Source organism: Engraulis encrasicolus, chromosome 18 (assembly GCF_034702125.1).
Source record: "Engraulis encrasicolus isolate BLACKSEA-1 chromosome 18, IST_EnEncr_1.0, whole genome shotgun sequence".
Taxonomy (NCBI): Eukaryota; Metazoa; Chordata; class Actinopteri; order Clupeiformes; family Engraulidae; genus Engraulis; species Engraulis encrasicolus.
The window spans coordinates 31,322,320-31,334,819 of NC_085874.1; the positions used below are offsets into that span (position 1 = coordinate 31,322,320).

Here is a 12,500-nt window from a genome sequence, read left to right on the forward strand (position 1 = left end):
GTGTTGAGGTCAAAGAAGCAGTGGTACTTGAAGCTTTAGTTCACGTAGTACATTTGGCATTAAGTCTATCTAGTAGGGACTGTAATTATTAGTATACTCCTGTATTTGGCTTTATGTCTACGTATGTGGCACGAGCTATAGTTCAAAGGTCATGACCCCTCACCTTTGTGTTGAGGTCGAAGAAGCAGTGGTACTTGAAGCGCAACTGCAGTCTGTCGTGCTCCTGGATCCCCTGTTCCATCAAGGACCGCGAGGAGTCCAGCCAACTACACAAACATACGCATGCGTGCACACACACACACACACACACACACAGACATATACACACACACACACGTGCGAGCTCGCACACACACACACATGCGCGCACAAGCACGCACGCACACACACACACACATACAGAATACGAATTAGCAATAATTCGGGACATTATCCTCTTTCAAACATGCTCCAGGCAGGATTGCTAAAATGTAGTCATACTATAAGAACACTGTAAAACATTGCAGTCAGTTAAACGTAAAAAAAGTAAGTTGTCCTGCTGCCTTAAGTTTGTGAGTTAACTCAACTCGACAAAGCCTTGAGGTTACAAGTTGTGTTACAAACTTAAGTCAGCAGGGTAACTTACCTTTTTACTTTTGGCTGGCTTGCAATGTTTTACAGTGTACAGCATGTTCATTCGATGAGCCCAGGCTGACTTAAACACTCAAGTAGTATCGGTGTTTTGTCAGCGGGCGTTGATATGGCTCCCAGGGTCTGGCATACACCTGGGCCACCTCGTCACCAGAGACGTTAAGCTGGCATTTGGACAGCAATGTGTGTGTGTGTGTGTGTGTGTGTGTGTGTGTGTGTGTGTGTGTGTGTGTGTGTGTGTGTGTGTGTGTGTGTGTGTGTGTGTGTGTGTGTGTGTTTGCCCAGCACTGATGACTAATTTCTCTTCCAGCCCCAGGGGCTGATACACTTTAGACAGCTTGTCCAGGGAGACATTGAGCTGGCACTTGGACAGCAAGTTTCTGTGTGTGTGTGTGTGTGTGTTGCCCGCCAGGTGTGTGTGTGTGTGTGTGTGTGTGTGTGTGTGTGTGTGTGTGTGTGTGTGTGTGTGTGTGTGTGTGTGTGTGTGTGTGTGTGTGTGTGTGTGTTGCTTGGTAGGTGCATGTATGTGTGTGCATGTGTGCGTGTTTCCCTTCTGGTGTGTGTGTGTGTGTGTGCGTGTGTGTGTGTGTGTGTGTGTGTGTGTGTGTGTGTGTGTGTGTGTGTGTGTGTGTGTGTGTGTGTGTGTGTGTGTGTGTGTGTGTGTGTGTGTGTTCCCTGCCAGGTGTGTTAGTGTGTGTGTGTGTGTGTGTGTGTGTGTGTGTGTGTGTGTGTGTGTGTGTGTGTGTGTGTGTGTGTGTGTGTGTTGCCTGCCAGGTGTGTGTGTGTGTGTGTGTGTGTGTGTGTGTGTGTGTGTGTGTGTGTGTGTGTGTGTGTGTGTGTGTGTGTGTGTGTGCATACCCAGCGTTGATGACAGCCTTGTCCTCCAGGTCCAGGGGCTGGTACATCTTGGCCAGCTCGTCAGGGGGGACGTTGAGCTGGCACTTGGACAGCGGGCTCCTGGGGTTGTACACGAAGCCGTTCTCCGTCTGGAACGTCATGCTGGTGCTGTAGAACCCGGGACTTCCTGCAGAGGGAAGAGACACACACACACACACACACACACACACACACGCACACACACACACACACACACAAACGCACGCACGCACACACACGCATGCAAGCACACACGCACGCACACACACACGCACGCATGCACATACGCTCGTACACATGCACACACGCACGTACGCATGCGAGCACACACACACACACACACGCACGCACACACACACACACACACACACACACACACACACACACACACACACACACACACACACACACACACACACACACACACACACACACACACACACACACACATACACACACACACACACACACATTTTCTTGGGTGAACAACATTCAGACAACATTGTTCTCACCAACAAATTCTTGAAGAAATATTAAATAAAAAAGCACCAAACAGATTTTGTTATTCTTTCAGAAAGGGCGAACAAAAGAAGAGCAAAATCTGCTGAGTGCTGTTTTATGCGTTACTTTTTCAAGAGTTTGACTTTCCTCAACAAAGTTAGGCACCCAGTGTAGTGCATTGTAAGGTGTCGAGCTGATCCTGATTTTCTCACCGAGAAGCACAACGAATGAGGCTGGTGACTCAGCACCTAGACTGCCCTCAGCTTTCTTTTGGGGCATGTTGAACAATCCACCCTATAACCCACATCAGTGAGTCATCTTTCTAGGGCAGGGGTTCCCAAACTTAACCGTGCCAAGGCCCCTCATATACCAGTATATTCCAGTCAAGGCCCCCCTTACATGGGTCGTGCCACACTGTTTTTCTGTGCATCCCCTTCCATACCATAGTCTAGGTCTATTCGCCACTGTCCCACTAGGATAAATAGAATAATAACTCAATTTTGGTTTATTTTGGTGTACATTAGTTATTGAAACATATTACATTTTGTTTTGCTATGCTTTTCCCTCCAACCTGCTGCGGCCCAACCCTAGTACCTCGAGGCCCCCCCAGGGGTCCCCAGCACCCACTTTGAAAGCCGTCTTTCTAGAGCAGTGTTTCCCAACCAGGGGTACGTGTACCACTAGGGGTACGCGAGCACACTGCAGGGGGTACTTGGAAATATGAAAAAACATATGGATAGTCACATTGGGATATAGAACATGAGTGAGGGGGTACTTGTGGTATGACAAAAAGGCTTAGGGGGTACGCAAGACAAAGAAGGTTGGGAAACACTGTTCTAGAGCACGATGGCCATCTGGTTCCCAGGTGGCTGTTCTTGCACTGTGACAACAGACAGGCCCGTTTCTAGGATTTTGGGGGCCCTAGGCAAAGGGGTTGTCGGGGCCCTAGGCTATTTTTGTCCGGGGGGGGGGTTGTGCACCTGATGGGGCAGTCACGGCACAAGAATTTCTGTTTCGGATGGGCCAGACCATTTTTGGATGGCACTTCAGTCATTGTCACATAGCCTACCATTACAACATACAGTAATGTCACAGAATCCATGGAAACCTAGGAACAAACAAGTCACCTTACAGACAGTGTTGTGGCTAGGGCAACACACATGCATGAAGGGCAATGAATGCATAAAAAGCAAGCATATATGTGGACACCAGCATTTTCTGTGAGGAAATGCAATCTAATTATTATGATAACTAGTCCCTACAGTTCATTTTATGAAACTTTATGAAGAAAGACCTGGGCAAATAAAGCCCATTCCATTCAGTAGGCTCATTTCTCATGAAGTAGGCCATAGGCTAATTAAATGTTCAGTTCTCACATGAAAGTAGGCCTATATGGCCCAATCAGGTTTTGTTTTGACCCTACCACGAAAGTCATGATCATTGCACAAATAAAGAATGGTCTAATCTTTCCAATCACTTTTAAAATCTAACCGAGGGTGCTCCATTTGTGCAATTTGCAAAACGAAATATTGACTCATAAAACAATAGGCCTACAGTCCAGAAACTCAAGGCTGAGAAACGAATGAGCAGGCACAGAGGGGGTTTGGGGGGATGTGATATTGGTAAGCAAGAAACCCAATGGGGGTCTCCTCGACGAGATTTTTTTCGTATCGCATCCATCACGCACTTGAAAATACAATCCAAATGTTGCCTAATATCGCAGCAAACACGAATAGGCTACTGTAGCGACCAAGGATCACTGAACAAGTTAACAACCACCTGCGTTACTCCGTGGTTGACAACGGTGTCAATTATAGAGGACCAATATCCCGGTGCCCTTACCTTGAGTTGTCTTGACCGCAGAATGTAGCCTATCCCAGAATGTATCCCAACCTCTGACTGTAATCCACGCGTTTCCACAATCATGGTTCTAAATTCCAAGGTGTAATCCATAGTAATAGCAAGAAAGGCTATTGTGCTACAATTTAGCTATCCCACTCAACGCACTTGTGTGACTCGTGTTATCCGATAGGCATTACATTGTTCATTCGTTTCTTCTTGCGTTTGTCCACATCCAAAACAGTTACGTGTCGGGAAAATGCGCATTACTGAACAATCGACGTTTGCCCAGTGCTTGTTACAGCACGTGGATTAATGCTTCACAGACGTTTTTGAAAACACAATAGGCCTAAATGAAGCACCTTGCTGTCTGTGCGATGTCAACTGGCCTGGGACAGTTTGGTGGTTTGGCAGTACAGAGAGTAATGTGTCGTCTTCAAAATTAACTTGTATTATAAAAGCAACTGTCTTGAGCCAAAAATGTAGAGCGTACTGTAGGCTGAACTGGCGTCTGCGCAACACCCAGTGAGAGATTATGTCGCTTGATTTCCAGTTTGTATCTGCGCTGGATTTTGACGCTTGAACCAATTGGAAGGGGGGCCCCCTCCAGCTGGGGGTACTTTGACTGTCTAAATTGTCGTTGCGCTGTTTGGCAATTGACATTTTCACGTTGTCGCTGATGCAAACCTATTGGGAGGGGGGCCCCCTCGAGCAGGGGGTATTAGAGAGGCGCTGTTGCTTCCCTCGCAGCAGCGCCCTTCATACAGATGACAGTGCCTTATTGTAAAGCTATTTAAAATCGTCATTGCTGTTGGGTACATAACCTGTCGTCCTTGGGGGCCCCACCTACTCGGGGGCCCTAGGCAACTGCCTACATTGCGTACCTTAACGCAACGGGCCTGACAACAGAACACTCTAATGGACTGTGTCCACGACACGTTTTTTTTTCTCTGCAGTGTAACTTTGCTTTATTCCTCACACGGCTCTGTTGCCCCCTCTGCTGTGCCAATGTGGGCATAGAGCAGTGTTGGTAACACTTTAGAATAATGGATGCAAAAAAGCATTATAAAGGCTTAATAAATAATTAACTCTTGATGAACAAAACATTAACAAACGTTTGTAAAGGACTAGGAAATGTAAACAAATGCTTGTTGTAAATGACTAGGAAATGCTATGCTAATATTTTATATTTATCAAACATTTACAAGTTGCTTGTAAATGAATAAAATACTCTGTTATAAGGTGTGTAAAATCTTGCAGATATCATTTGTAGATATTTTATAAAGCATTAATAAAGCTTAGTTAATAATAAAAAAACATTTGTTAATGTTTTATTCATCATTAGTTAATTATTTACTGAGTCTTTACTAAGGAACATTATTATAAAGTGTTACCGCAGTGTTTCCCAACCTTTTTTGTCTCATGTACCCCCAAGCCTTTTCGTTGTACCATGAGTACCCCCTAACTCATGTTTTACATTGCTTTTTTTCTATTCCAGTGTGACTATGATCCATGCATTTGTTAAAATTACCATTTTTCCAAGTACCCCCTGCAGTGTGCTCGCGTACCCCTAGTGGTACACGTACCCCTGGTTGGGAAACACTGGCATAGAGAACAACTAGAGGCTTACCTTACCCTGCATGACACTGTATGCCTACACAGTGTAACAAATAGTGTTGCCACCTGTCCAGGTTTGTCCTGATTGTCCAGGATTTTAATGGCCTGTCTAGGAAAAAAAACTTTGATTGACAATGAATGAAGAATATCATTGCGTACAAGCGAAAAGGTCGATTGAGTTTGAAACGTTCAGGATTTTTTTCAGACAGAGGTGGCAACTCTAGTAACAAAGGTGCAGACAAGATGCAGTCAGGGTGGTGTTGGTAAAGGATGTCGGCTGTATAGTGTTTTTTTGTGTCAATAACATTATTCCCTTTTCTCTGCAGAGTCTCGTTGTTTCTCACACAGCTCTGCTGCACCCTCTACGGTTCAAGTGTGTGCACTAGAGCGGTGGTTTTCAAAATGGGGGGCCAGAAACCCCTGGGGGGCCACAAGGGGGTCCTTGGGGGGGGCCGCAGCAGGTTGGTAGGAAAAGTATAGCAAAACAAAATAAACAAAATGGCAATGACCAAGTCGTAATGTATTACTGAAGGCCCCGTGCGCTGTCATAGTAGGCCTAGTGTAGTACTATAGTAGTTCATTTTCAATGTCTATTACAGCGTGCCACAGGAGGTACGGCTTGCATTAAGGGGCTACGGATGTCGGCTGTATAGTGTTTTTTTGTGTCAATAACATTATTCCCTTTTCTCTGCAGAGTCTCGTTGTTTCTCACACAGCTCTGCTGCACCCTCTACGGTTCAAGTGTGTGCACTAGAGCGGTGGTTTTCAAAATGGGGGGCCAGAAACCCCGTGGGGCGCCGTGATGGGGGGTGCTATAGGGAACACAACACTAACCCAAATTAAACTACATGACACTACATAACACAACACAGTATGTGACAGTGTAACAAAGTTGGTCTAGAAAAAGGCACAGACAGGATGGTGTTGGTAAGAGGATGCTAATTAAATGTATAATTTTTTCTTGTGTCAAGAACATTACATTACATTACACTTAGCTGACAGTTTTATCCAAAGCGACTTACAGTTATTTACTGGGCATTGAGGGATAGGTGGGATAGGTGCCTTGCTCAAGGGCACCTCAGCCATGGAGGGAGGAAGAGAGTGGTAAGGGTGGGGATTGAACCTGCAATCCTTTGATTTACAATCCAACTCCCTAACCATTACACCACGGCCATGAGCAAGTAAACGATTTTAAAGGCAATGAAATGCAAGGACACATGTAAGACATCATGCGGTAAAATTATAGCAGTACAGTACATACACACACAGTACAATACTGTGGCAGAATAACAGAATGTAAAGAGAAGGAAATTGCGGCACTCCGATTGCAATATTTTTTACTTTTTCTTCAAGGCAAATGGACTGACCGAGGCGCTAATGTGACGCGTTAAACTGTGAGAGGGTTAGTGGCCTGTGGCAGTCCTGGACACACGTCTGTGCTTCCCTAAAGCAGTGTTTCCCAACCAGGGGTACGTGTACCACTAGGGGTACGTGAGCACACTGCAGGGGCTACTTGAAAAAAAACAATTTTTACATATATGTATGGAGCTTAGTTAAACTGGGATAGAGAAAGCGATATAGAACTTGACTGGGGGGTACTCATGGCACAACGAAAATGCTTAGGGGGTACACAAGACAAAAAAAGGTTGGGAAACACTGCCCTAAAGTGTTAGAGAAGATGGGCTAACGTGTCTATGTCTGGTTACTTCGAAATGTGTGTGTGCAGCAGACTGTGTGTATGTACGTATGTGTGTGTGCCTCGTGTCATTCATGTCCTTGTGGTGGTGGTGGTTTGTGCGTGTGCATGTGTGTGTGTGTGTGTGTGTGTGTGTGTGTGTGTGTGTGTGTGTGTGTGTGTGTGTGTGTGTGTGTGTGTGTGTGTGTGTGCGCGCAAGTCCTTCTCAACAGCCGCAGTGGAGCAGAAACCCATTAAAAAAGGGCAGAATCAGCACCATCACACACACGAGTGATCACACACACACACACACACACGCACACACACACACTTTCTGTGTTCTGTCTGCTTGTTACTCTCTCTAGAAACGATGCAGTCTTATCTGACTAAAATGCCCCATACACACTCACACACAGGCAGACAGACAGGCAGAGAGACCACGCAGACATACACACAAACATACACGCACGCACGCACGCACGCACGCACGCACACACACACACACACACACACACACACACACACACACACACACACACACACACACACACACACACACACACACCTGAGACTCCGGTGGCCGTGCAGTCCAGGATGTCCTTGGTCACATACACACACACACACACACACTGGAGCTCTCTTCCCCCTGTCATCCATAACATCACCTCCATTTCCCTCTTTAAATCCAGAGTGAAAATCCATCCTTTTCCAGTCAGCCTGTTCTCTTTGATAATTTTTTATTATTATTACATTTTATTATTTTCTCTTTTCTCTCCTCTCTATTTACCTCTATGTGCTTTTGTGTGCTTTTATTTCTTTGTGCTATTGTGTCTGATTTTACTGAGGTTTTAATGTTGAAAACAGTGACCTTGAGTGTTCAGAAAGGCGCTTCCAAATAAAATGCATTATTACACACACACACACACACACACACACACACACACACACACACACCCCTACCTGAGACTCCGGTGGCAGTGCTGTCTAAAATGTCCTTGGTCAACATCTCGTCCACCTGCCACTCTGGGCTCTTGTCCTTCTTCTTCCTCTTCTTGGCGTCGTCTGGAGGCTTCAGCAGCGACAGCTCCTCCGCTCTGCGGATACCTGAAATTCAAATATTACACTATATTACATTACATTACTAAACTACATAACACCTCCCCTCTGCGGATACCTGAAATTCAATACCGATATTACTCTTCAGGGCAGTCATGGGTAAGCGGTTAGGGCGTCAGACTTGTAGCCCATTGATGAACAATGATGGAAAAATAGCTAGCGAGCCCTGTTAGCTATTTGCCCCCTTGATTATTTCTTGGCTGGAGGTTTTCAAAAGAACAGCTCCTCCGCTCTCTGGATATTTGAAATGCAGTATTCTTTCTCAGCTCCAAATTCCCACCATCGCAAAATCACCATGCACCACCATTGCATTACATTGCATTGCATTACATTACATTGCATTACATTACATTACATTACATTACGCTGCTCTTACATTACATTATATTAAATTTAGTGGTGGGCCGTTATCGGCGTTAACGTGCTGCGATAATGTGAGACTCTTGTCGCACGATAAAGAAAATATCGCACGTTAATCTATTCTCAAAATATAGGTTTGGAGTTTGGGTATGTACGTCACCATAGCGTTTAATTGACAGACGCTTTCAGACTGCGCTCCAGTCGTTTCTCCTCTCCACCTGCTGCTTCAGCAGACCTAGGGCCTACTAAATATGAAGTGTTTGCATGCTGAAAACATTAATCCCTCTGCCGTGGCAGGTGTTGTTTGAGTGCTTTTTCATAAGTGGTAGACTAAAGAGACTTTATTGTTTAAGGTGAACATAGAGAGACATAATTGTGTGTGAGTAGGCCTAGGCTACCGACATAGCCTACATTTCCTCACGCATTGCATGGAACACATAGCCTAAACAACTTCCAGAAATCTTGCCTGTGCCATAATTGCAAAACATTCCGTGTGATATGCATTTTGAATATTGTCAAACTGAAACTGTCAATATCTACTCCGAATGTTTGTGTTGCAATCGCGCACATTTGCGACTCAGTGAGATATTCTCATGTCAAACGGTAATAATCCTCGCGGTTGTCGCGCTTGATTTTTTTTTTTTTTTGCAAACTGAATTCATTTCGAGTTGTAACTCCTCTGGCGTTCTGACTCTGAAAACAATTGTCAGGTTTAGGCCAAATCGCCGTGTGCCAGTGCTGCAGGTTCTAGATAGCGAGTAGCCTGGCTCTGCTGAACTGTATACTGCGCGCAGAGCTCCTCCCTCTCTTAAAGGAGCCGCTGCTCTTTTTACCAGTCAGTGGCAGATTCTCTCTCTCTCTCTCTCTCTCTCTCTCTCTCTCTCTCTCTCTCTCTCTCTCTCTCTCTCCATTAGAAATGCTGAATTGTTGAGGTAATTTTGTTTAAATAGCCTAAATGTTTGATATATTTATCTGTATTTGCCTCTACAATTTATAGCGCTGTTCATTTTGAAATTTCAGTATCTTATAACTGTAAATGCTTCGTAATATATTGAACACACTTTACACATATTGCTGTGATTTTTTTCATCACCAAGTATCAACATAACCATTTTTTGAAGATGAGATGCATTTTGGAAAAAAAAAGAGCTCTGGTCTAATGCGCCATCTGTCTTAAGAAACCCCAAGATTTTTTTGGCATTATTTTGCTAGCGTGCCTATTCTGAATGAGCCATTTTGATATAGATTAATCTAGATTAATTTCATAATTACAGTGAGATTAATCTAGATTAAAAAAATTAAACTATGCCCACCCCTAATTAAATTACACTTATGTAGCCGTTCCTCTGCTGTCCGAATGCCTGAATTTCTGTACCAGCATGCAACACCATTATATTACACTACGCTGCGGTTGTATCTCAAACGAAGGACAAGGGATGTACATCAAGTGTATCTCCATCCTTCACTTTTTGGTGCCTTGCTCAAAGGCACTCCAGCCATAGATGGAGGTGTAGAGACACACGTTTTAAAGGCCTACTGTGTCTGGGGGCACAAATACTATTTAAAGGAGAATATACACGGCAGAGACAAAGAGATCAATAAAAGAATGCATTATGTTACTTTAAATGATATAGATGGACACTTAACAAAAAATAATGACCCATAAATCTGTATGTTAGTGATTATGGGTCTTGGAAACTCATCTGCACATCAGTGAGGTCACGCTCAATGGTTTGCATCAATGGGCTTGACCTAGCTCCTTATTGCACAGTTATGATGGCTGGATGCCTTAGGAGCCGTGTGTGATGATGGCCTTAACGACTTTATCTATACCTCAACAAAATGTCAGCCAAATGTCAGCCGCTATTTCCTTTGTACTCAATGGTCCATTGATTCCCTCTCCAATGCCTAGAAGACGGATGCAAACTACAGTATGGCCGTATCTCAATGCCCAGTGCTCTAGCCTTGCTAGGACGTGAAACGCCCAGTGATTGGATACTCTTTGGTGAACTCCGTGGAGTATCCAATCACTGGGCGTTTCACGTCTTAGCAAAGCTAGAACACTGAGCATTGAGATTGGGCCTACAGTATGTCTGGATTGTTTTAGACGCGCTATCCCTTGATTTTTCCCCCCCAGACTTCAACACAAAACTGGGGAGCTAACGATTAAGATAAACGTATGACTGTATCTGGGCAACGTCTCAGCCACATCTAAGATGTCTCTCAGCCCAATCTCAGCCGTATCTGACCTAGAGCTGCCCTGGCTTTAGGCTTGTGTGATTCACTCATGCGAGTCTTCACCATAAGATCAAATACCATGTCAACAACACACAATGTCCACAGTGCAGTCACAGCTTAATCAGTATGCATGTTTCATTCATTTTATATGCGGCATAACAGCCACTATAATGACTATTCAATGCAATGCATTAAATCTGGAGGAGCTGAATATGTTTCCGTTGATTAATTCTTTTGAACACACACTAGGCTGTTAGCTTGCTTGTGGCCTAAGTATGACATGAAAGAATTGAGAAGACATTTAAAATGTTATGACAGAACATTTCAATTAATCTATAATTTCTTTACAACTATGAATCCTTGTCTCTTGTTTAAAGCGACTGGTTGTTAAACCATGCAACTGTTAAATTATCCTTTATGGTTGTTATAGTTTTCAATATTCAGTGGGTAATGATTTGGAGTAAGACTTTGTGTCAGCATTTCATAACTACTTTCCATCGCTAAATGTTACAACCAATGCAGTGTACTGTAAGTCATTGCTTTCAACACAATAAATGCATATGCCATCAGCCACTCACAAAAGTATTGTATTCTGTTTCATTATTGAATTTCCCCTAATTGGGCTATTATATTATATTATATTATATTATATCATATTATATGTGTAGTATGTGAGTATGTATGCGTATATATTTTTTTAATATGTTTTTGAAGCTACTGTATTCTTTCTATATCACTGCTATTTCTATATCATCTCTATTCTATAGATCTGCTACGACCCTGAAGGCATGTTATTCTATAGCCTTTCATTATTTATAGCATATTATTTGCTACTCACTGAGTATCAATCATATCTCTGCCACAGTCAGAAGACCACATTGGAGAAGCTGATCATTATATTATATTATATTATATTATATTATATTATATTATATTATATTATATTATATTATATTATATTATTGCTTCTCACTGAGTATCCTGCATATCTCCGCCACAGTCCAGAAGACCACATTGGAGAGGCTGACCATTATATTATATTAAATTAAATTATATTATATTAAATTATATTACATTATATTATTGCTACTCACTGAGTATCCTGCATATCTCGGCCACGGTCCTGAAGACCACGCTGGAGAAGGAGACGGAGAGGGAGATGGTGCGCATGTTGGGCAGCTGCAGGCTGAGGGGCTTGTGCTGAGGGGTGTAGTGCAGCTCGGCGTCTGCCTGGATGCCGTACTTGTCCAGCGTCCAGTGGGTCTTCAGCAGCCAGCAGCCCCTCTGCTCCCACCACAGCGCATGGTCCGACCAGTCCTGGGGCGCCTCTGGAAGGATAGACACATGCATATGCAAAGTCAATTTCCTTGTATGACCGGTGCATTTGAAGAAACTGACAATAAAAGCTGACTTGACTGCTACAGGCTACACAGCGTGTGTAACAAACTGTAGCATACCCACTCTAATTAGGGCTACCACTAGTGGTGTGCATTGCCACTGCCCTCACGATTCGATTCGATTCGATTACGATTCAGGAGGTAGCGATTCTATTCGATTCGATTCAATTGTACGACGCATTGCAATGCATTACATTTCTACTGAAAGCAAAGCAAATGTTTCATCAAATCAGTCATGATGAGGCAATACA

At 43.8% G+C, this 12,500-nt stretch overlaps 1 protein-coding gene across 1 annotated transcript in view; it reads right to left on the reverse strand.

The window, feature by feature from the left end:
• The window catches only part of fermt1 (FERM domain containing kindlin 1), a 41,561-nt gene that overhangs the window by 22,372 nt on the left and 6,689 nt on the right, over positions 1-12,500 (reverse strand). The window contains exons 3-6 of the mRNA XM_063223431.1: positions 11,947-12,180; positions 8,099-8,242; positions 1,489-1,654; positions 164-266 (exon numbers count right to left, since the gene is read on the reverse strand). Coding sequence (XP_063079501.1) covers positions 164-266; positions 1,489-1,654; positions 8,099-8,242; positions 11,947-12,180 — 647 coding nt within the window. The remainder of the gene's footprint in view (positions 1-163; positions 267-1,488; positions 1,655-8,098; positions 8,243-11,946; positions 12,181-12,500) is intronic.